A 25,270-nucleotide genomic window follows, 5' to 3' on the forward strand; every position below is an offset into this window, starting at 1 on the left:
GTTGGAAATGCGATAGGTGGAAGGAGGTCAAGGTGAGGGTGATAGACTGGAGTGGGGTGGGGGCGGAGAGGTCAGGAAGAAGATTGCGGGTTAGGAAGGTGGTGCTGAGTTCTAGGGTTGGGACTGAGACAAGGTGGGGGGAGGGGAAATGAGGAAACTGGAGAAATCTGAGTTCATCCCTTGTGGTTGGAGGGTTCCTAGGCGGAAGACGTCGTGTTGTTATGGTCTGGCGATGGAGGAGTCCAAGGACCTGCATGTCCTTGGTGGAGTGGGAGGGGGAGTTGAAGTGTTGAGCCACAGGGTGGTTGGGTTGGTTGGTCCTGGTGTCCCAGAGGTGTTCTCTCCTGCATCTGCAGTCCTCACTTCCTCCGCATCAGAAGGAAACCAAGTGATGCTGATCCTGCAAATACTTGTGCTGTGATGTCACATTTCGTACTAATTAATGGCAATTATGTGATTTGGTAACTAAGAATGCCAGTTAATAGTTCTTCAATACAATTAATATCAACTGACAGCTGTTAGCTTGCACGTATCTGACAGATTCTGCCAGAAGTGTAAAGGAACCAAGTGTCTAGTGAGACAGTGGACAGGAAGGAAATCAGTATTAACAGGGTCACAGTCTAAGGGTACGGGATAAGCCATTTTAGACTGAGGTGAAGAGAAATTTCTTCAGTGGTGAGCCTGTGGGATTCTCTGCCACTGAAAGGGGTTGAGGTAAAAGCATTGAATGTTTTCAAGAAAGAGTTAGCTATAGTTCTTAGGGATCAAAAGTTATGGGGAGAAAGCGGGAACAGGATACACGAATGGTCATATTCCTGGATAGGGTACTCCTGCTCCTATATTCTATGATTCTATGTTTTATAAGGAAATAGTGCTGTTTAAATGAATAGGATTAAATGCTGACAAATCACAAGGGCCTGGTAATCTATATCCCCAAAGTATTAAAGGAAATGGCTCTGGAAATATTGGATGTATTGGTGGTCATCTTCCAAAATTCTATAGACTCCAGAGCAGTTGCAACAGATTGAGGATGGCAAACGTAACCCCGTTATTTAAAAAGCGAGGAGAGGAAAACAGATAATTACAGAATTAACATGTCAAGCCCAGTGAGTCTTCTTCAGAACTGTTCAGAAGGAGGGTGACTAGAGTCAATGTACACACTGTTTTCTCTCCACAGATGCTGCTTATCCTGCTGCCGTTCTCCAGCAATTTGTATGGACGAGCCCCTGTTCATGACCTTAGTTACCTCTTCAAAAAAGGTTCATTATGCATCCGCTGTGATCTTCTTGAACAGCAGGGAGGTTTCAGGGTCTGAATAGCCTACTCCTGCTCTTACTTCTTAAGCATGATGGATCCTTTACGAATCCACGCTGGCACTCTGTGATCCACTGAAAAATTTGAGGAAGATTTGTCATTTACAGAATTTCCCAAACATAGACGCCAGGCTAACTGGGATTGGCAGTTCCCTGGTTTGCCTCTTTAGTAGTACAACGGTATATGAAATTCTCTCACCAAGTGAGACAGTTCTCTGTCGGCCAAGGTCACTTGGTGCAACAGAATTCTAAAAAAGATTTTTAAAGCTTTTCATCTTGTATTTAACGGAACCAAGGCAAGAATGGCAAATTTCACAATCACAATTGTTGTGCTACATAAATTTCTGTAACTGTACAAAATAGAAATGCTGTTGCTCTTCATTTTGCAACTCTTGCAAATTGTCCTGATCAGAGCCAGACACATTGCTGCAACAGACTATGACTTGTTTTCAGCAATACTCTGTTAGAAATGTAAAACCCTGTTTTCAAATGCACATTTAAGGGAAACTTCATAGATTATTACTTTACATTTTTTAAAATCCGTTGTGTTAAGGAAAAGTAACTTTGAATTTTCCCTAACATTTTATCAAAGTTATACAGAAAGAGACATAAGGATGAAGGCCCTCAATGTTTGGTGAGAAAATACAGTTTATGGAGTCATGCAGCCAGGAAACAGACCCTTTGGTCCAACTAACCCAAACTGACCGTATTCCTCAACCAAAATAGTCCTATCCGTGTCTGCTGAAGTTTTGCGATCTTGAAGGGGCTGGGCAAATGCAAGTTGTTGTTGTAAAATGAGTCTAGTCCTGAGTTTAAAAAGTGGCTTCCCTCACTGCAGTTGTATGCACTCAAAGTGAAAGAAGATCTAGGACTTTCAGTATTGCTACTAGGTCAGTGAAGTAAGGTTGATGCAGTTAACTAGTTCAGTGACAATGGATGCCCTTGTTAACCAGGACACTGGTTAAAATGACTGCGCTTGCATTCAGCTCTGTACTTGCAGCCTGGATATGAAGGGCTTGTTTCTGCTAAAAGCACATCGGTTACAAGACCAAGCAATCTCTGTTGTTTCTCATAAGGTGAACAAAGAACTAAATCGCACAAAGTTTCAAGCGTAAAGGTGAAATGGACATTCACAAGAATGAGGCTTCTTATCCAGTTGCTGTGGTTGAGCCCCATCGCTGTCGTCCTGAGCTGTGGGTGGCTAACACTTACCACTCAGCTCGAGAAGGTTATGTGTCACCTCAAAATCACAATCCATCTTTGTAAGCACTTGGGAGCCTCTGCCATGATTAATGCTGGGAACTGCACAAAGACAGACTGTCCCGTAGCTTTGTGATCTGTTTACTCGGTCACAACCCAGACACAAAACCAGAAACAGCTCACATTGCACAAGTCTAATCAGGCTTCACCGAGTCACTTGAAGTTTCACTTCCAGCTATGCACCAAACCTAACAATCACACTGACACAGTATTTCTCAGAGCGATAGCAGAATGTAACGTGGGCTCATGTGGCTGAGAATCTTTGTTCCCCCATGTCAAGCTTCTTGAACGAGTGGTTCTCAGAGCCAACTTTTAATGGGTGGCTTTAAACTGGGCTGTTTCAGGATGTCATAGGAACACCAACTGCATTTCACAGCAACTCCTGTGCTGCAACACTGGGTTACCAACAATCACTCCAGTGTGGATACCCCCACATTTCAGTATTGTTACACAGTCTCTGTTGTCATGCAGTAAGCTCTCCCAAATTCTCTCTCCTTCCCCAAAAGCAGCCAGCTCAAGAAAAGAGACAGATATGATGCTCACACATTCCTTTAGCTGCAGTAACTATTAAACTATGGGTGCATCACAGTAGAGCCTGACCTCTCCTGTCCATTCCATGGGCTGTGCGTGTCTCCAGCTGGGTCAGCACTTATTATCCAACCATGATTGCCCCCGAGAAGGGGACAGTGAGCTGCCGTCTCAAACTGCTGCAGTCCATGTGACTGGGGGGTGTGTGCATCCACTGGGAGTGATGGCTCTCCACCATTGCAGGTTTCCTCCCATTCTTCAGCATCTGACCTATCAACATTACCTTTCTTACTTTTCTCCCTCTGTTGTTGGTTCAGGGTCCATACTCAACATTCCAATGGAGTTCCAACCATGCCACAGAAATGAAGAATTTCTGTAAAGCGCTATAAAGGTTTGAGCTGTAAAATCTGTAAATGTTTGTAAATCTATGGATGAATGTAATGTTTGTTGCGGTGATGAATGCAAAGGTTAAATTGCAATTCTCAAATAGATAAAAATTCAGTTAATTTGACCTTCGACCTTCCTTAGACGTGTCACTTGGCCATTGATGTAGGGCTATTCAGAATATTTCAGTGTGTTTACCCTCAATATATCCCAGCAGCAATCCAGACTAGAAGCATAAACAAGTTGTTTCCAATCTCTGCGACAAGAGGACAAGAGAGAGAGTCATTGCTCAAACTCAGTGCAAGAGCAGAGCCACAGCTGTCATGAAAATACAGTAGACAGCAATACTGTATCTGGTCAAGTACATCAAAGACCCACTGCCCTTAATCAAATACGACGTGTGAAACTGTTCAAATCCCCTTTCATTTGAAACACATTGGTACGAGCTACCTTCATGTTCTGCAAGGTTACTTATGAAGAAAAGGCATTCATCTTCATTTGAAGAACAGTCCATTGTGTGGTTCTGCGTCCTCCAGGAGTAATCTGCATGTTGGGATTGCTTAGGGCATGAAAGATAAACTGAGCCATGTCCCTCCAGGACGAAAATGTGATTCAGATCTTGACTCGTGCTCTGTGAGGAATGGTAAAACGCAACTAGGAATAAAAGAAACCAAAACCGTTAGCACTTCATCGTATGAAAGCTGCCTTCAGAGTCTCTGGTATGAGAATAGTTGAGGTCCGACAGTTCAGGGTTCAATTGTTTTTTGCCATAATTTCAGTTCAGCCAGACGCCTCAAAGAGCCATAAATATTCAGATCACCAAAGGATCTGACCCCTCTATCCTTGATAGCATTAATCTCTTTGACAGAACAATCCAAACTGATCCCACTGCACCACACTGTCCCCGGGCGCAGAATGCTCCTCAGCTTCAAACTGTTCTGCAATGACCTTTGAAGGGGAACTTGCAAAGTGGTGTTCCCATGTGTCTGTTCCCACGCCCTTGCGGGTGGTAGAGTTCACGGGTTTGGAAGGTGCTGTCTAAGGAGTCTTGTTGAGTTGCTGCAGTGCATCTTGTCGCTGGTACACTCTGCTGCCCCTGTAGGTCAGTGATCTACCCGTTACTGATCAAACCATCGTGCTGGCTGCATTGTCCTGATGCTGCACTGAATATTCCATTCCCAACACCGTGACATTCCCATTCCCACTGGGGAACAATCCCGATCAGCCTAGCTCCAGTTTATTGCTGCTAATTCACACAGGTTTAACCAGCCAGATGCTGTTCCCTCCAACCCCGACACCAACATACCCCTCCCCCTCCCCCTCCACCATGTTGGTCTGTGGGAAACAGAATGTAAATAAATCATGCAGCTCCGGCCCTTCACAGAAGCCCACCCCCCCAGTTACAATCCCCTCCGAAGTAGGGGTCATTTTCACGTTTCTATCTGGTGGGGGACCTACGTGACTGGGTGGAAGTTCAATTTGTCACCTTTCCCGAGTGTTACTGTCCACTGAAGGCACAGAGTTCCACCTGTGACCTCAAGGGCTCCTTCAGTGACAGGTTCAGTCAAATTAGTTTCCCTCACCCCCAGCAGCAATGTGCAGCTCAATTTGCACAGAGACTTGACGGTATATGGGATGTTTTACAAACGGTGACTGAAGCGAAGGTCATCGCAGGACAGAAAATAAAAGAAACGTTTGGAGACCTCTACAGGTCAGGCAGCATCCAGAGAGAGAGAGAGCAAGCTAATGTTTCGAGTCGAGATGACTCCTCATCACCGCAGAACAGTTTGAAGCTGAGGAGCATTCTGAGCCCAGGGGACAGTGCGGGGCAGTGGGAGAACCCAAGCATTTAAAAAGCGTTGGATGCCACTTTAAAACTTCAAACAAATGTAACAGTTTGGAATGTTAAAATGCAAAGTGAATACAATATCTTTTGGAAGCTGTTGCAGTTTTAGTCAGAAACGTTTCTGATTATTTTGTGTCTGTTGTGATTGAGCTGCTCAGAGAAATCATTCACTCATTGTAACAAGTGACCTTCATAACTGCTGTGCTGTTGTGAGCGATAACTGAGAAATGAACTGAGATACTGATTCTGTGGCCAGATCAATAAGAGCGAGAATCGCTGTACTCTCTCTCAGCGGAACCTCACCTCTTTCTGAAGGACATTTCTTGTGATCACCATTTTCAGGATCTTGGATAAGGTTGCTGTGAAAATAAATACAATGCTGAGGTAAGTCTGGGTGCTACAGTTCTCCCCTCTGTGAGGTTAGTCACAGGACATTAATGCTTTCACAGCCTTCACATTCCAAAAGGGAGATTATCAGCAGGGCACCGTTAGTCTTCATTTCAAAAGAAAATCAGTGCTTTTCCGGTTGCCTCTTACATGTCTTGGTTTACAAAATATTTTCGGGACGAGGGAGATTCTGCTGCCCATGTCCTGACTCGGAGTACTCTTCACCGATCATTCCAGTGCCCAGTGATCTCCACTGGCTTCCAGTGCACTCTCAAACCCAGATTGGTGCCGTTTAATGGGAATTGTACTGGGTAAATAGGGATTCAATTAAACAATGGACACTACACTGGGTAACATGGGTGCTACTGGGTAACTGGCATTCTCCTGCACATTCTAAGGGATGTGTAATGGGTATTGCACTGGAGCCTGCGGAACGATTGTACTGGGCACTATAACAGCCATTTATGGATAACTGTAGAACATCTTAAAGCATTTTGCAGCCAGTGAAGTACTTTTGAAACTGTTGTCATTTTCCTAATGTAGGAAATGTGGCAGCTGGCCTGTGCACAGCAAGCTCCCACCAGCAGCAGTGAAATGTCGAGGTGGTAAGCTGACTTCAGTGACCTTATCTGAGGGGTAAGTATTGGCGATGGGAGAGACCCATATCCCATGTGTCATCAAAACAATGTCACAGGATCTTCTGCATCCCCCTGAGGGGGCAGAAAGAAGTTCAGTTTAAGGTCACACCATAATGGAGGTACCCCGAAGGCCTGAGGGCTAGACTGAACTGTCAGCCTCGATTAGTTTCCCTCGGGAGAGCAGTGGATGAGGCTTTGGAAAATATAAGAAAAGGGGTTTGAAATATTAGATTAGATTAGATTAGATTACATTAGATTACATTAGATTAGATTAGATTACATTACAGTGTGGAAAATGGTTCCCCATACGTACCTGAAGTGAGATGTGACAGGGACACAATTCTTCTCTCTGTCATCCCAAGCACAGTAGGGGTCCCTGGCCATGATGCAGCTTTCACAGCTTTCATTATATTTTTCACACTGCCTCAGTGGGATCCGAACCACCTCTTTAGCAGCGGTAATGTACAGAAGTTTCTAGAAAATCAGGTTAAAAAAAAGTTTGACTGCCATTTTTCCTTAAAGCAGAGAGAAAAAAAAAATCCTTGTCCAGGTTTTCATTATTAGGTCAGGTGGATGACCCTTGACCTTTGTACTTACAGCTTCAGAGTCCAGGGACATTGATGAGATTGGTCCTGGCTCCTTTAGAATCGTAAGTTCTGAAATGATGAAGACTGACTGTCCGATTTCCAGAACCTTCTGGATTTTACCATCTCCTGTGGGGAGAAAAGAGAGACTCAGCGTTTCAATAATGTCAAAACCCGGTGAATTCACATTCCTCATGATTAGATATCTGTCGGCGGCAATCTCTGGAATGGTCAAAAGCCCCAGTGAGAGAAAACAGGTTTAATATGAAAAACTAAGTCACATGATCTCAACGGAGCCAATAGCAATCGTGGGGTCTTTAACTCATCCTGGGCCACTTGGGGCCTTGATTTAACATCGAAACAAATGCCACCATGCCCAATTTTACATTCGACACACAACAGAAATTTAATCAATCTTTCATTGACTGACAAAACTAGAAATAAAATGTAAGGCCATTCATCCCATGAAGTTCATTCTATCATTTTATTGGGTTTTGAGTTCATTTATACCAGAAAATAAAGCTTCTTTTTTGTCAAATTTACATTCACTCGAGGTCAGATAGCAAATTACTGTCAAATCCTGATGCATTCTGGGCATTAGCTTTGGGTCATTATTCTAGTGGAGAGATATCAAGCTCTGCTTATTTGTATTTTCCTCCAGTGTTCGATCACAATTTGTAAGACAACGTGCCATTGAGACACAGAAGTATTACTGTGTCACTTCCAGATCAATAATATCCTTCACGAAACAGCAATCTGCCAGAGAGTTGAACAGAGAACATAATTCAGGTCTATTTTTGGGGTGAACTTAACATCCCTGAAGCAATGGTGAATTCACAGTGACATTCTATACACTGGCAGACTTACATCACTGGAATAGGAAAACTGAGTAAAAATGATATCTGACAGCCACTACTGCCAGATGTTGAGAAAGGGATTCTCCAGATGGGAGAAAGTGAGGGAGAAAGGATTCCTGAAGAAGGGCTTATGCCCGAAACATCGATTCTCCTGTTCCCTGGATGCTGCCTGACCTGCTGCACTTTTCCAGCAACACATTTTCAGGCCCGTTTCTCCAGATGGTCCTGGACAACATTTTTCTCTCTCTTGATCAACAACTAAATATGACAATGTGGTCATTCATCTCATTGATGCCAACTGGAACTCTGTTTACAAACTGGCTGCAGTCGCTGCGTAATTAACCACAGCTTCACTTCAAAACCAATCACTTGGCTGGGAAAAGGTTTAGGACGTTTTGATGTGGGTAAAGGTGCTATATAAATGCAAGTCCGTTCCTTGCTCATCCTAGCACAGTGCTACACAATGAACAGTCTTTGACTGGTCGACCCCTACTTTGGGGTAATATGGATGTTCGATTTTGGTTTCTCAACGCAGAGCCCCTTTCAAAGTTACTCAGTTCCAAACTTTCCAAAAGAGCCATCGAACGGCACATCAGAAGTAGCCCATTCAGCCCATCAGCTCTGCTCTGTACGAGGTCTACTTGTATTCTTTCACGGGATGTGACATCACTGACAAGTCAGCATTTGTTGCTCAATTTGAACTGACCTTGTTTAACCCTTGCAGAGGTCAGCCATTGGATGCAAAAGTAGGCCAGAAAAGGTCAGGATGATAGATTTCCTTCCGAAAGGTATAACTGATGGTAACTTCATTGGCACCATCACTGAGACGAGTTCTATATTCCAGATCTACCAAGTGTGGGATTTGACTCCCTGTCTCCAGGGCATTACCACAATGCCACCACTTCCTCTTTGTACATTATATGCAGTAGGGAGCAAGAGGAAATGATAAGGAAAACTATGAACAGAGCAGCACAAACAAAGAGTATTTCCACCCATACCACCTTCAGGAAACAAAATAGAATGGGAAAATCCTACAGCCATAAAGATTCACTCATGGAGAGATCTGAAATTTTATCCCACTGTCGAAAGCCTCCATTTGAAGAGATGATGGGAGTGGATTCAAAGTCACATATTCAAATGAGAATTGGATAAATATATGAAGTTAATGGTTCCCGGGCAACACCAAGTGAGTGGGATAAATTGGATAGAGGAGAGGGACAGAATGGCTTCTGTCTAAGCTGTGTAATTCTGTGGGGTGTCCCATTATGCTTTATTTTGGCACAGATGAGAATCAATGTGTCGGATATCAAGTTATTTACAAGGGGCGTTTGGTATGCTTTCCTTTATTGGTCAGAGTATGGAGTACAGGAGTTGGGAGGTCATGTTGCGGCTGTACAGGACATTGGTTAGGCCACTGTTGGAATATTGCGTGCAATTCTGGTCTCCTTCCTATCGGAAAGATGTTGTGAAACTTGAAAGGGTTCAGAAAAGATTTACAAGCATGACCAGAACTAGAGGGCATAGGTTTAGCGTGAAAGAAGAAAGATATAAAAGAGACCTAAGGGGCAACGTTTTCATGCAGAGGGTGGAACGTGTATGGAATGAGCTGCCAGAGGAAGTGGTGTAGGCTAGTCCAATTGCAACATTTAAAAGGCATTTGGATGGGTATATGAATAGGAAGGGTTTGGAGGGAAATGGGCTGGGTGCTGGCAGGTGGGACTAGATTGGGTTGGGATATCTGGTCGGCATGGACGTGTTGGACCGAAGGCCAGATAAGGCATGTTTCCATGCTTTACATCTCTATGACTCTATGGTAAAATCAGGTATTTTCTCATCTAAACAAACTGTTTGGTGGGCAGACCTACCCATGGCCAGGAAAAGGACGTAGAACACTGTTCCATTGAAGCCAACAACGGAATCCACAATGATTTTCTTGAAATGATCCTTATTCTCGAAGATGAGGGGGCCTTTTCCGATGGGATGGATTGGATTCTCCATTTCAGGATGGTGTTCCACCAGTCTCAGTACTTTACTTTCCAGACTTTGAGTGTTAGTCCCACACTGCAAAAAATATGAGAAGAATAGAAGGCTGTAAGTTATCTAGTGACAAGATGCATTTTGGATTCCCTCGACACCATATGGTCTCCTCCCCAGTGTGAGGGACCTGAGAGACATATGGAAAACACACAGGCAAGACAATAAGCTATGACTTTCAAAGTCAAAGTTTCTAACAAATCATCTCCCATTGTTGGAGGCGGGATTGCAGTCAGAGGTGAATACAGGACTGTCCCATCTCAGTCTCTACTCCACAGCCCCCACTGTACCTTGGAACTTGTCACCCCCATTACTCAGCGCATGATCACAGTGGGGGTCATGACCCACAGCTTGAGCCACTTGTTTGAAGATATCTATTTTTTGGCCGACAACTCATTTGGATCGATTTGTCCTGGGAGAAAATGAAATGTCGAAATGGTAGGGAAAAGGAATTAAAATCAAGGATAAAAAGGTTTTCTGAAAAAGGATTAATGAAAATGAGATGTAGATAGTAACCATATATACGTACAGCACGGAAATAGATCTCTGGTCCAACTCGTCCGTGCCGACCAGATATCCTAATCTAATCTAGTCCCATTTGCCTGCACTTGGCGCATATCCCTCTAAACCCTTCCCATTCATATTCCCATCCTGATGCCTTTTAAATGTTGTATTTGTACCAGCCTCCACCACTTCCTCTGGCAGCTCATTCCATACACGTACCACCCTCTGTGTAAAAAAGCTGCCTCTTAGATCCTTTTTATATCTTTCCCCTCTCACCCTAAACCTATGCCCTCTAGTCCTGGACTCCCCCACCCCAGGGAAAAGGCGTTGTCTATTTATCCTATTCATGCCCGTCATGATTTTATAAACCTTTATAATGAAAGCCATGTCTTTACTGATTTATGACTGAGAACTGAACTGAGTGTTTGAGCTTATGCGAATGGATTGAAAGTTCCATGCGATTTTGTCCAGATAATGACGAGTGCGGGGAAACCTGATGGAGATCTAGAAAATTATGAAGGAGTTTGACAAAGTAGACACAGTGAAGATATTTCCAAGTGCAGGGCAGTGCAGAATTAGGGGCATAACTATAAGCTGGCCACTAATATGTCAAAGAGAACTATATTGTATATTTATGAACCAATCACAAGTAAACCCAAAACAGAATTCAGAATAAGTTTCTCTAGCCAGAGAGTAGGATAAAGAATAGCTGAGATGAATAGCCTCTATGCATTTCAACAGAAGCTAGATAAACACATGGGGCAAAGAATTCAACCAATCAGAAAAGAGATAAGAAACTCGGTACCTAAACACCGTGTCAAACCAAATTTAGAAGAAAAATAATCAGGAAATGATTGTATTTGATTGGATTTGATCAATTCAGTAACGTGGAGATTGGATGGTGCAGTAATTCACACTGAACATCACCCTCTGGAGTATGTGACGGAACAGCGTTTAGACGAATCAAACATCTGACCTGCGATATTGAACACACCGTCTCGGTCAGTATCCAGGTCCAGTTACATCAGTAAATTCTGGGATATCAGATTTAACTGAGAGTTATTTCTCAACGTGAGGTATTTGTACTGTGTGCGCTGCAACAGACCAGTCTTTGATGTAGACATTGTCAGCAATGTATTGTAGTCAGTTTAATTGGGGGATAATTCCATTTAACTCTGCCTTCAATCCATTTTGAGATCCAATCATTAACTGGCCCAGTTAATGAGAACCAGTAAGTGCCACTAAACCGTGTACGCTCATCTCACACTTGAATGCCAGTCGTCCCATTATGGATTCTTCTGTGAACATTTATCATGGTAAGGTAAACAAAGTCCACCTTACAATGACACTCTCCCACCAGGAGTGCCAGTGTGGTGCCTCAGTTCAATCTCCCAGTTCCTCAGCTGGTAATGTTCCTCATCTACAAACAACGTCGATAGTAGGCACTGGGGAGTGTTGCCAAATAAAGAGACAGAGACTTGAAGGTTCATTGTTCCTTGAAAGTGGAGGGCAGCGTTTGGCATGTTCAACTTGAAAGGATTCAGCACAGATTTCACTGGGATTGGAGGGTTTGAGCAATAGGCAGAGGCTGAATAGGCTGGGGCTGTTTTCCCTGGAGCATTGGAGGCTGAGGGGTAACCTTACAGAGGTTTATGAAAACATGTAGAGTAAATAGCCAAGTATTTTTCCCAGAGTAGGGGAGTCCAAAACTAGAGTGCATAAGTTTAAGGTGAGAGGAGAGTATTTAAAAGGGGTAACATTTTCATGCGGAGGATGGTGCATGTATAGAACGAGCTGCCAGAGGAAGTGGTGGAGGCTGGTATATTTACAAAATTTACAGCATTTGGATGGGTACATGAATAGCAAGGGTTTGGAGGGATATGTGCCAAATGCTGGCAAACGGGACTAGATTAAGTTGAGATATCTGGTGAGTGCAGATGGATTGGACCAAAGGATCTGTTTCTATGCTGTATAATTCTCTCACTCAACTCTGCTGTTCAAATTGCTGTATTGCTATTCTTCACCATAAATTTTAAAATTAAATGACGACTTCAAATTGACACAGAACTCCACCACCCTCTGAGACTGCTTTATCTGAAAGATTACACACTGTGTTCACTGTCCCTGTGTAAAATCCAAGCCCGAATACCTCATTTAATAAAGCCATAGAAAATCCAACTTTTCTATCCTCACATAATAATTAAATCATTAATTGGACTGAAGTGTTTCAGTCGTTTTCTGGATCTGGTAAAACCAGTGCCCAAGTGAACAAGAATCAGCAGCTTCTTACCGTCCCAGGTAGATGTTAGAAATCTGAGTAACAACAGAAATTGCTGGAGAAACTCAGCAGGTCAGGCAGCATTTGTGGAGAGAGAAACAGAGTTAACGTTTCGACTTCTTTGGAAAAGTCTTCAGTGTTTGGAAGAAGAGTCTATTGGACTCGAAACGTTAACTCTGTTTCTCTCTCCACAAATGCTGCCTGACCTGCTGAGTTTCTCCAGCAATTTCTGTTGTTACTCAGATTTCTAACATCTGCAATATTTTGTTTTTAATGCTGATTTCCTGCTGACTTTTAGATAAAATGTTCCCCATCCAAATGGAAGATTTTCAAAACTGCTTCCGAAGTTTTGAACTTCTCATCACTGAAGCTGCATTGGATTTGAGAGCAGGATTGGAATCTGATGGAAATTAAAGACCGCTCCTTGGACAGTGGGAGCCTGACTGAGACTTCACTCTGACAGACTCTCCCAGTGCTGGCTCCATGCACTGGCCACCACAAACAACTGTAACCCCCACCCTCTCTCTCTGCCCACACTACAGCATCAATCCTGAGGTGGCTACACAGGGAGTGTTGAGATTTTATCACACCCTCTTTCTCCATTCCCGAATGTTTCTGACACAGCTATCTCAAAGAAACCCTGTCTCCTTAACCGTGTAATGAGGCCCACACTGTGTGACCTGGAATGAGCCCGTGAATGGACTAATCTCCCTGGTGTCAATTGGGTAAACCGCACCTCACTGACACACATTCCACCCTGAGTGGCCTCTTGCTCAACTGGATTCTCAAGACATCTTGTCCCACAAGGGGGTTGCATTATTGTATTCACTGATCATTGTCCTGGCTGTTTGAGCTGGTACAAAATCCATTGTGAATTTTTTCATATCTTGCCGACTCACCAGTTACTCTGAAAAATTCCGTAAACGCGGTCTCCATTCTGAGCAACAAAGACATCTTGAATCCTGTTGAAATGCAAGTTTTTGGATGGAACGTTACACAGCAGGCGAGCTTTCAGAAAGGTTGCCCATTTATTTTGCAGTTGGAATCGAGAGCCACCTCTGTCATTCTGTGGAGGAGAGAGATCACAGCCTGAAGTATTTCCCTCACACACGCAGCAAACCCACGAGAGCTGGAGTGGATCCATAATCTCCCACAGAGAGACCAGAACGTATGGTCCCAGGGACTGAGCTCCTGAGGGAAATGGCATGATAGAGACTGTTTCAAATATCTCGGAACATTGACTAGACGTCCTGCTCGGAATGAAATTGTGACTCGGGTTGGAATGGAAGGAGGTCAGCTCAAAATTATCGTTTTGTCGCTCCAAGTTCTGGTTTTTAAAGCTGACAGAATTCTATAGCACAGAGGAATCTGGGTGCCCTGGTCCATGAATCACAAACTGTTAGTGTACAGACGCAGCAAGTGATTGGGGCAGCAAATAGATTGTTGGCATTTATTGTAAAGGGAATGGAGTAAAATAGGAGGGACAATTTCCTGCAGCCTTCCAGACCTTGGTAAGACCATATCTAGAGTACTGTGTACAATTTTGGTCTCTTTCATTGAATCATAGCTTCCCAACAGTGTGGCAACAGGCCCAACAAGTCTACACCGAAGAGTATCCCACCCGGACCCATTCCCCTACACTATTATTCTACATTTATCCCTGACTAATACACCTTACCTACACATCTCTGAACACTATGGACAATTGAACAAGTTTTTTTATTTTCTGTTTTGTCTGTGTTCTCCCCATAGTACTGGTAAAGGGTGCTGACAAATTTCAAAATTCAGACACTCTGTTCCTGTTATTGCTGCTTACAATATCAATGTCAGATAGGGCTGAACTACATAACGATGTCTTAGCTCACATTATCATTTGATAAGTGTAATTGAAACAGACCTTACCTGACCAGCTCTGAAGCCAGTGGCTGCGTTTAATCTTAGGTCAAATCCAAACCTCCTGGCCTGTCACAGGCTGGTCATAAATGGAAAGGACATGTCTGTTGGACTCACCCACCTTACACACACGGGCAACCCGTGATATCCAGGGGTCAACGTCCAGGTTTTCTGCCAAATTCCTTTCCCAGAAGAACATCAAAATGTGGTCACCCATTGGTGACATTCCCACAAAACTGGGATCTAAACAGGAGGGAGAAGGGAAGAAAGAGGAACATGGATCAATAATATCACAACATGAAGACTCGAGGGCACAGCCTGGTACAGCTCAGGGGAATGCGTCTTAAATTGGGAACACGAGACATGGGAAACTAAAGCTGATTAGACTCTACCTCGAGTTGTTCTGAATGAAAGGTTTGCATTTCTGTAGCAATATTTGTTTCCTTAGTCTATCCCAAAGCACTTTCTGGCAAATGTCAGAAGTCTAGTTACTGTTGTAGTATTGGAGACACAACAGACAATTTACTCAATGTCAGCTCCCACAAATACCAAAGGGATAAATGATCAAATTGTGCTTTGCAATGTTGATGAAGAGATAAATATTCACCAAGACATGGGGGGAAAAATAAGTATCATTGGGTCGTTTATATCAATTATGATCCCAAAGAAGACCACCAAATTTTGTTATAATCTGGTTACAGCCAGTAACTTCAATTTTGTTTTTAGTGGATGAAGTTTGAGGCCCACAACATATAAAACGACAGGTATCCCCCACTTTGCAAATGTTCGCTTTACGCAGTTTCACTTTTACAAAAGACCTACATTAGTACCTGCTTTCACGAAGCCAAGGAGGATTTTTGCTTTTACGTGAAACGGTGATACTTTTTCCATGTAAATCACGCACCTTCGCTTTACGCCATTTCTGGCATACGAAAGGTTTCCTGGGAATGCTCTACTTTCGGATAGTGGGGGCTACCTGTATACAATTTATATTCTAGCACCCAATTTTAACACAGGACAACAAAGGACTGATAGACAAACTGTGGTCAAACACCCCACAAGAGCACTCCAAGTAGCAAATGCAGTCAAGATGGTTCCCATGGATATCTAAGCAATACCCTCCCTAAGATTGCGAGTAACCAAATCTCATTTGAAACTTTGCCTCCTTTACAAGGGATTCTAAATCATCATGTCTGAGGACCTATCCTTGGAATTCCCATAAGAACCAGTCACTGAGCCACAGACTGCTCATGTCCTGCCTGTTGAATCTCTACTCCTGAGGTTGTGTTCTACTGGATTCCCAAGGTTGCACTTCAGCACGCATTCCTGGGCACAACTCCAGCTCTTTCACACTGAGACAGATAATCCAAACTGGCACTGCCCCTGGCTTCTCTGGGCTCCCATATTTACTGCACCAAGCAAACATTGCCTGCGGGCTTCCCTCACCCTGAACTCTCAGCTGCCTTGAAATATCAAAGGTTCCCATGGCTTATTCTGAGCTCAATCTCCCAGCCACCTTCTGTTGCTTCTCAGCTCCTCACAACTTCTACCAAGTCTGAGCTGCACGGAGACTCTGGCAATGGAGCCCTTGCTGAATGGAGCCTTTATTCTGATGTTGTGTGACCAGCAGTTGCAAGAAGTTTCAATAATTTCTGACCAACACCCAGTTCAACTTCTCTGACTCTTGCTCCCCGACTAAAACTGTCCCTGACATGTGACCTGCTCTTGAGTGAATCTTGTACTGATCAGGGTGACTTATCAAAACTCTCCAGGAAAATCTCACCCACATTAGTAATGTTATGATCACAGACCAGATCACCAATATTATGTTGTGATCCCAGAGATCACGAAATTATGTTATATTCTGTTTAGGGATCAGTTACCTTTATTTAATTAACAGCAAAAATCAGCATTCTTAACATGGAGTATTATTATTCTTAATGCATAGCCTGCCCCCGTTTCTGTCTCTTTCTCAAACTTACTCTGATGTTGGAACAGTTTTTCAGTGACTCTTGAACTCTTCTGGGTGATTTATTCGAAACCTTGTATAAACCCTGTTCCAGTCACAGGAAAGAACAGCATGTTGCCATTTCCCTCTACTGGAACTTAGTGTGTTCTGAAGGTAATGCTTCACACGGAAGTAACAGTCAGACCTTTGGGAAATGGGTTTCGTCACACGAGGCAGAAACAAATGGTTCAACCACTGGAACATCTTGTGGTGAAATGTAGCAATCCAACAAAACACAAACAGATATAAGCAAACCTGATTCGATCTAAGAGAGGCCGGCCAGAAGATGACACTTCTGACAGTACAGCAGTCTCTCAGTAATGATGTGCAGGTCAGGTTGATTGGGTAATTTAGCATGGCCATAAGTGTTAGGTGCATTAGTCAGAGGGAAATGGGTCTGGGTGGGTTACTCTTCGGAGGGTTGGTGTGGACTGGTTGGGCCGAAGGGCCTGTTTCCACACTGTAGGGAATCTAATCGAATCTAAATCTAATGCACTGTACTGCAGTGTCAACCTAGATTGTAAGCTCAAATCTCTAGGAGATGGCAAGAGTGTTTGACTTGTACCCCCACAGTGAAAATTAGGGGAGCCCTGATTACATTCCATACAATTTCTGGGTTTGGCACTCCATCTTTTTCTACATCCTCATTGTCTCACACTTCCCATATGATTGTGAAAGCCTTCAACACTCTTTCCCTGATGAGTCCGTGCATATCCACCCTGCCACAGTTGGTGCAATTACTGAGTGTTCACTGCGAGTTTCTACCATGTCCAAAATTAAAACTATTGGGCAAGGTCAGAAAACATGTAGATCCTCGTGTGTGAAACTCTATCTTCTCTCCATCTCCCTAGGTCAGGTTGTTATCAGCATCCTATCACTTGAGGTTTTAGCTGTAGACTTCTGCAAAATAGAATTGGTTCACAGCTGCCAACATAGGAAAACCAAAAAACTATTTCTCAGTACAAATGACTCACTGCTTACTCATTTTACAAACCAAGTTCAGTTGTTCTCACTTAGTGTAGACTGTGGTCTCTATGTTATTCTAATTTCCTCAAATTAACTACGTTACATTTGTCACTGTATTGTGCACAAACCTGACACACATAATCATAGCTCAATAGGAGGTAGAAAGTGTTAAAATAGATAAGTCCCCTGGGATGGATCGGATTTATCCTAGGACTCACTGAGAAGCCAGGGAGGAGATTGCAGAGCCTTTGGCTTTGATCTTTATTGCGTCATTGTCTACAGGAATTGTGCCAGAAGACTGGAGGGTAGCAAATGTTGTCCCCTCGTTCAAGAAGGGGAGTAGAGACAACTCTAGAAATTATAGACCAGTGAGCCTTACTTTGGTTGTGGGTGAAGTGTTGGAAAAGTTTAGAAGAGATAGGATTTATAATCATCTAGAGAGGAATAAGTTGACTAGGGATAGTCAACACGGTTTTGTGAAGGGTAGGTCATGCCTCACAAATCTTATTGAGTTCTTTGAGATGGTGAACAAACAGGTGGATGAGGGTAAAGTGGTTGATGTGGTGTATATGGATTTCAGTTAGGCACTTGATAAGGTTCCCCATGGTAGGCTATTGCACAAAATACAGAGGCATGGGATTGAGGGTGATTTAACGGTTTGGATCAGACATTGGCTAGCTGAAAGAAGACAGAGGGTGGTGGTTGATGGGAAATGTTCATCCTGGAGTTCAGTTACGAGTGGTCTGTTTTGGGGCCACTGCTGTTTGTCATTTTTATAAATGACCCAAATGAGGGCATAGAAGGATGGATTAGTAAATCTGCGGATGACAATAATCCATCACAACAATTTGTGGAGTTGTGGATAGTGCTGACGGATATTGCAGGTTACAGAGGGATATGTATAAGCTGCAGATCTGGGCTGAGAGGTGGCAAATGGAGTTTAATGCAGAAAAATGTAAGGTCATTCACTTTGGAAGGAACAAGAGGAATAAAAAGTATTGGGCTCATGGTAAGATTCTTGGTCATGTGGATGAGCAGAGAGATCTCTGTGTCCATGTGCATAAATCCCTGAAAGTTGCCACCCAGTTTTATCGAGTTGTTAAGAAGGCATACTTTGTGTTAGCTTTTATTGGTAGGGGGATTGAATTTCGGAGCCACGAGGTCATGCTGCAGCTGTACAAAACTCTGCTTGGGAGTATAGTATTGTGTACAGTTCTGGTCACCGCATTATAGGAAGGGTGTGGAAGCTTTGGAAAGGGTTCAGAGCAGATTTACTAGGATGTTGCCTTGGTATGGAGGGAAGGAGTTATGAGGAAAGGTTGAGGGACTTGAGGCTGTTTTCATTAGAGAGAAGAAGGTTGAGAGGTGACTTAATTGAGACATACAAGATAATTTAGAGGGTTAGATAGGGTAGACAGGGAGAGCCTTTTCCCTCAGATGGTGATGGCTAGTACGAGGGGACATAGCTTTAAAGTGAGGAGTGACAGATATAGGACAAATGACAGAAGTTGTTTCTTTACTCAGAGTAGGAGGGGTGTGGAACGCACTGCCTGCAACATGTAGTGGACTCGCAACTTTAAAGGCATTTAATTGGTCTTTGGATAAACAGATGGATGAAAATGGACTAGTGGAGGACAGATCGGCTTCAGATTGGTTCCACACTTCGGTGCAATATCAAGGACTGAAGGGCCTGTACTGCGCTGTAATGTTCTATGTTCTATTAATATTTATCCACTGAAACACCCCATCAGTTATTAATAATTAGTCGACCAGAGAGCATGGATCCTTGACCTTGTGGTTCCAAATGTAGGACGTAAGAATTCCCTCAGTATCACAAGCTAAACCATCTCAGGCAGCTCCTAGAATAGCTGCTTAAATTTGACAAATCCAATTTGTAGCTATTAAAACTGACCATTAATACATATTCCTTTTCTGTTTCACTACCTCTTTTGACATTAGAATTCAATTTGCCTTCTGTTCGAGGCACCTTTCTTACCCCATATTCATAGAGATGTGCAGCATGGAAACAGACCCTTCGGTCAAACCCGGCCAGATATCCCAACCCAAACTAGTCCCACCTGCCAGTACCCGGCCCATATCCCGCCAAACCCTTCCTATTCATATACCCATTCAAATGCCTCTTAAAATGTCTGTTCCACTTTCCCCTCCCCCTTACTTTTCCTATATCATAAAACCCGTCAGCTTTCCAGATCCCTTCAATCCCAAAGAAGGGTCATACCAAACTATGTTTCTCATGCTACAAATGCTGCCAGACCTGCTGAGTTTCACCAACCCTTCCTGTTGCTGTTATAGCCAATAATTCAGTCACATGTAGGGCAGGGAAGTGTCTGATTAGTTGCTCTGGTCAGTGCCCTGGTTAAAGTTAATCATTTCAAGGGGGCTATTACCGATGGAGGGAGGTGCGGTCATGGGACGAGCAGAATCAGGAAAGCCCTCCTACCACTCTGGGTTTTACCAAGCACATATTTATGCGGTCAAAGGGGAATAATGACCTCAATGTTCCATCTGTCTCAAAGCAGACTGTTGCCTTCAGTTAACAACAAAAAAAAGGAAGTAAGCAAACATTGAGAGAATAAAACAGACATTTCCTTGTAGTTTAATATAAAGGCATTAGCTCACCATGACATGATCACCATGATAACATCACCAGCTTGGTCTCACCATATTTCAGTGCTTAAATAAAGTATCAGGGTGACACTGAGTCACTGGGTTCAATCCCCAGTGGGCGCTGAGGGACATGATCTGAAATAACATGGGTGATGGGGTGGGCAGGTGGTGGGGGAAGTGCAGGGGTTCAGTTGGATCAGTACCACTGCACAGGAAATGCCAGACAATTCCCAGGCCTTTATTTCCTCAGACGCCTGGTGCTTGATTAGTGAACCTCTGACATAGAAACATAGAAAATAGGTGAAGGTGTAGGCCATTCGGCCCATCGAGCCTATACTACCATTCAATATGATCACGGCCGATCATGTAATCTCGGTATCCCACTCCCTCTTTCTCCCTCTATCCCTTTAGCCACAAGGGCCATGCCCAGCCCCCTCTTGAATACGTCTAATAAACTGGCCCCAACAGCTTCCTGTGGGAGTCAGTTCTACAGGTTCACAACTCCGAGTGAAGAAATTCTTCCTCATCTCAGTCCTGAATGGCTTACCCCTTATTCTTAGACTGTGACTCATAGTTCTGGACTTCCCTAACATCAGGAATATCCTTTCCGCATCTAGCCTATCCAGGAGAGGAAAATCACCAAAACAGTGTATCCAAAAAGAATGAGTACCCAATGAACACAGTCCACCAATTTCTCAGCATCAAACAAGCAGACAAAATATGTCCAGGAACCCTAGCCACTCTCCCCTACAGCAAAGATATCTTGGAAATGACTGTTAGATTACTCAGACTCCTTTGGCATCATGGTAACCCACAAACCCACCAACACACTAAAACAGCAGCAAACGAACTTGAAAGACCCTATACAGACAACAAGCAAAACTAATGTCATTTACAAAATACAATGTAAGGACTGTATCAAACGTTACATTGGACAAACAGGCAGAAAACTAGCCACCAGGATACATGAACATCAACTCGCTACAAGAAGACATGACCCTCTCTCACTCGTATCCTCACATACAGATAAGGAAGAGTACCACTTTGACTGGGACAACACATCCATCCTAGGACAAGCCAAACAGTGACATGCACAGGAATTCTTAGGAGCATGGCATTCCAACCGGAACTCTATCAGCAAACACATCAAGTTGGATCCCATTTACCGCCCCCCTGAGAAAAAGAACAGGAAATGACATCACCACAGGAAATGGCATCACCAACCCAAGGAAACCTAAACACAAATAGAAAGCAGGTCGTGCCACCAGTGCTTCATCCGGAGGCTCACTGATGATGTTACCCAGTGTGGTGATGAAATGTCTGAAAACAAACCTTCCAGCTCAGCGAACAAACCTACATCCATTACATGTCTCTTCTTTGGCTTTAACACCATCCCTGATTTCCCTCGTTTGACATAGTTGAGCCTTTTCCCTGTTTTACTCTTATGCCAGACAGGGGTGGACAATTGTTGAAATTCATCTATGCGTTCTTCAAATTTCTGCCATTGCCTATCCACCCCTTAAGTATTCTTGGCCAGCTGATCCTTGCCAATGCATGCCTCTTACCATCAAAGCTATCTTTCTTTAAGTTTAGAATCTTGGTCTCAGATTTAATGCTGTCATTCTCCACCTTCATGACGAATTCTACCATATTATGGTCATTCTTCCCCGTAGGATCTCTGACCACAAGGTTGCTAATTAGTCCTCTCTCATCACACAATACCCGGTCTGGGTTGGCCTGTTCTCTAGTTGGTTCTTTGACATCTAGTTGAGGGAACCATCCCTCATACATTTCAGGAAATCCTCCTCCATCGCATTGCTGCCAGTTTAGTTAGTCCAATCAATATGCAGATTGAAGTCACCCATAATAAGTGCTGTATCTTTACTGCACAAATCTCTAAGTTCCTGTTTGATGCCATCCCTAACCTCTCAACTACTGTTTGGTGATGTGTAGACAACTCTTATTAACATTTTAGCCCTTTGGTGTTCAACAGCTTCACCCATATAGATTTCACACTGTCCAGGCTAATGACCTTCCTTCCTACTGTGTTAATCTCCTCCTTAACCGGCATTGCTACCCCATCTCCATTTCCTTTCCATCATTCTTTCCTGAACATAGAATACCTCTGGATGTTGAAATTCCATCCTTAGTCATCCTGGAGCCAGGTCTCTGTGATCCCAAGTTCGTTATATCCATTAATAACTGCCTGCGCAGTTAATTCATCCACCTTATTACAAATGCCCCTCATATTGATAATGCTCCTGAATCTAATTTCACTGTTTCCATGAAAGACTGGGTCAGAAGGTGGGGAAACAGTCACAACCTTGTAGCAGTGACCCTGGGCAAGAGATAAAGGGCGATATATGCAGGTTGAGGCATTTACCAAGGTTGATGAAGATTGATTGTGTTTACACTTACCTCTCATCCACTTGTCAACAGAAAGTAACCATGATGGACTCTGTTTCATAAACCTTCGAAGGTTCACATTTCCATTCTCAAATAAAGGGGCAGCTGAGTAGAGTTTTTCTCCTGTCATTGGAAGTCAAACACACACACACTCAGTGAGTAGGTCCCTGATCTCTGAACGACATGAGGGTCAATTGCAAGGGGACCCACCTTCAACCAATGAGGTGAAGCCGTGTTTCGGACTGAAAGGACATACTCCTCGTCCAATCGGATGTCCTCCTCCATTAATGATTTCACTCAATGTGTCCTTAATCTGTAAAATCGTTGCAGTTCATCAGCATTACTATTTTCTAAAATTAACAGGTTGATCACACATCATATCATGGCAAACAGTCATGCAGGAAGTAACTTTTACAGTAGAACCTCAATTATCTGAATGAGGTAGGCAAGGAGCACTTTGTCCAGATAAGTGATCATTCAGATAATCGATCTGATCGTAAACAACTGGTAATTTATGAGTGCCAGCTACCGAACATTTCCTGGTTAACTGGCAATACACACCATAATGCCATTTAACCGATAACTGAGTGCTGAGTTGCCTAATGCCGTTTTTACGGGACCTTGAGATCATGTTTGGATAATCCAAAATTCAGATAATTGATGTTCAGATAATCAAGGTTGTACTGTGCATCAATAGAAAGAGTTGACAAGATGGTTAAAAAAACGCAATAAATATTTACCTTGTTTCCTCGAGCAATTCCTTAGAATATGGTTTCTTGCCTCAAAAAATATTTAATTGAAGTAAGTGTGCTCAGAAACAGTGCAGCTGCCAAAGCAGTTGAGTGATGGGCTTATCATGATTTAATTGCAGCCTTTGAGATAATGTTTTAAATGCACAGCTATATAAAAGGGAGTGTGGGAAATTAGTTTCCTTTAAAAGGAGGAATATCATTTCCTCAGATTGATGTCAGAGTCCAGTGACATATTTCAATGGAGTTGATGTTATTAAAGTGCTGGTTTGTAAATGAATAAGATGGTAGCAAGGAAATTATTTGGAATATTTTCTTCATTACTGGTTGCTGGATCTCCCTGAAAGTGCACAAATCCGAAATCCTGGAACTCCCTCCTTAGCAGCACTGTGGCTGTCCGTACACCACTGCAGTGGTTCAATCAGGCAGCAGCTCATCACCAGCATCTCCAGGGCAACTAGGGACGGACAAATAAATGCTGGCCCAGCCTTCGATGCCCACATCCCATGGGGGGGTGTGGGAGGAGGCTGGGCGAGTGGGTTAACTTTGATTTGTGGAGAATCTCAGAATAGCCATCCAACAGGGGGGCTGTATGACAGGCAAGAGGTCTAATCTCACCCATAAATGCTATCACCCAGGCCAGTAGATTTCTGCTCCCCTCCATCTTGTCTCTCTTTGGCCAAAGCATTAAGGTGGAAGGCTGAGTTTGGACAAATAGACATTCAACGTCAGCCAAACTATACTTACGAGTGACCAGCATTTTGGATTCCAGGCATTGGTCCCACACAGAAGAAGATGGGTTCTGTTGAATCTTTGCAGGACCATGATAACATTCTGACAGTACCCCTGAAGTTAAATGCAGACCATGAATATCGTCAAGGAAACAGCAAACTGAAGAAACCCATTAAAGTGAATTTGTTTGGAATGTGTTCTGGCAGGCTACTATATAATGACGTGAAAAGTCTCAAACCAACTCACCACAACAAGCCCAACAAACTAGCTGAAAATTTCCAACCTAGCTATGGCCTAGGAATAGGCCGAGGCCTTTATTAAGGGTGGGGGCAGGGCCTCCTTCCAACAAGGTGAATGACCAAACCCCCAACTAACTCCTGGAAAAGATTCCAGACTGACCTGATGGGAAGGGCATCCAGGCCTCCAGGCCTGGCCCATGTGGGGTTGAAGTGGACATTTTTGAAAAGGAGTTGAAAGACAGAAGTCACAAAACCACCATCCCCACCCCTTGGATTACTGTTTACCAAGATAAATTCCCAGTGACACAGCTTCTCACTAGCAGAAGCTCCATTGGCTGGCCAGATATCCAATGAGGGTTCACTTGGAAGCTGATTGGCCATCAACAAGTAGGATATGGACAGCTGGGCTATTGTTTAATTATTGCGTTTCAACAAAGTGAAACAGGCATGAATGTTTTTCAGAGCGTAACTCACCACATTCTTCTTTTGGCATTCTGTCATGTATTTATTATCCACAGGCACTGCAATCTGGAAAGTGAATAGAAACGCTTAAAAGAGATTGATGCTGTGTAATGTTCTTTCATATTGAAAAGTAACAGAGCTGATTGAATGTGGGTCGAGAGTGTGTTGCTGGGAGAGCTGATTGAATGCCATTGTTTCACTATGGACAGTTCAGCCCCAACAAATATCATCAACTCAGTGTTTCAATGAGAAAGTAGCACCTTACAGTGGGTCGTATTGATGGATTATTGTAGTACATTTATATAGTGCCATTCAGGCTGTTCTAAAGTCACCTTATGGCCAATAATATTCATGAAGTGTCACTGAATTAATTTTAGAAACACAACTGCCAATTTACACACAGCAAGCTCCCATGAGTAGATTGCCTGTTTTATTGGTTAAAGGGATAAATATTAACCAGCACATTAAATGATGTCATGCCATTTTTCACATTCACCTGAGGGGGCGAATGGGGTACCAGGACATGGCAGAGACACTGTGCCCTGCTGAACACCACACCCGCCTCCCCACAATA

At 43.4% G+C, this 25,270-nt stretch overlaps 1 protein-coding gene across 1 annotated transcript; it reads right to left on the minus strand.

The window, feature by feature from the left end:
- Positions 1-763: 763 nt before the first annotated feature.
- On the minus strand, positions 764-25,270 carry LOC122542435 (semaphorin-4D-like). Its single transcript, XM_043680126.1, has 11 exons — positions 24,709-25,270; positions 24,011-24,109; positions 22,725-22,827; positions 22,527-22,637; positions 14,628-14,749; positions 13,513-13,679; positions 9,663-9,886; positions 6,954-7,069; positions 6,670-6,830; positions 5,635-5,690; positions 764-4,139 (listed from the first exon to the last, which is right to left on the minus strand). Exons 1-11 carry the CDS (start codon positions 24,733-24,735, stop codon positions 3,781-3,783), a joined length of 1,545 nt encoding a protein of 514 aa, XP_043536061.1. The 5' UTR covers positions 24,736-25,270; the 3' UTR covers positions 764-3,780.

Source organism: Chiloscyllium plagiosum, chromosome 40, assembly GCF_004010195.1.
Source record: "Chiloscyllium plagiosum isolate BGI_BamShark_2017 chromosome 40, ASM401019v2, whole genome shotgun sequence".
NCBI lineage: Eukaryota > Metazoa > Chordata > Chondrichthyes > Orectolobiformes > Hemiscylliidae > Chiloscyllium > Chiloscyllium plagiosum.

Coding starts and splice junctions, on each gene's coding strand:
- LOC122542435 (XM_043680126.1), bottom strand. CDS start 24,735: ATGACAGAATGCCAAAAGAAGAATGTG. Junction 5,691..6,669: donor CCTGTCACATCTCACTTCAG/GTACGTATGGGG, acceptor TTATTTTCACAG/CAACCTTATCCAAGATCCTG. Junction 4,140..5,634: donor GAAATGTCCTTCAGAAAGAG/GTGAGGTTCCGC, acceptor TTTTATTCCTAG/TTGCGTTTTACCATTCCTCA.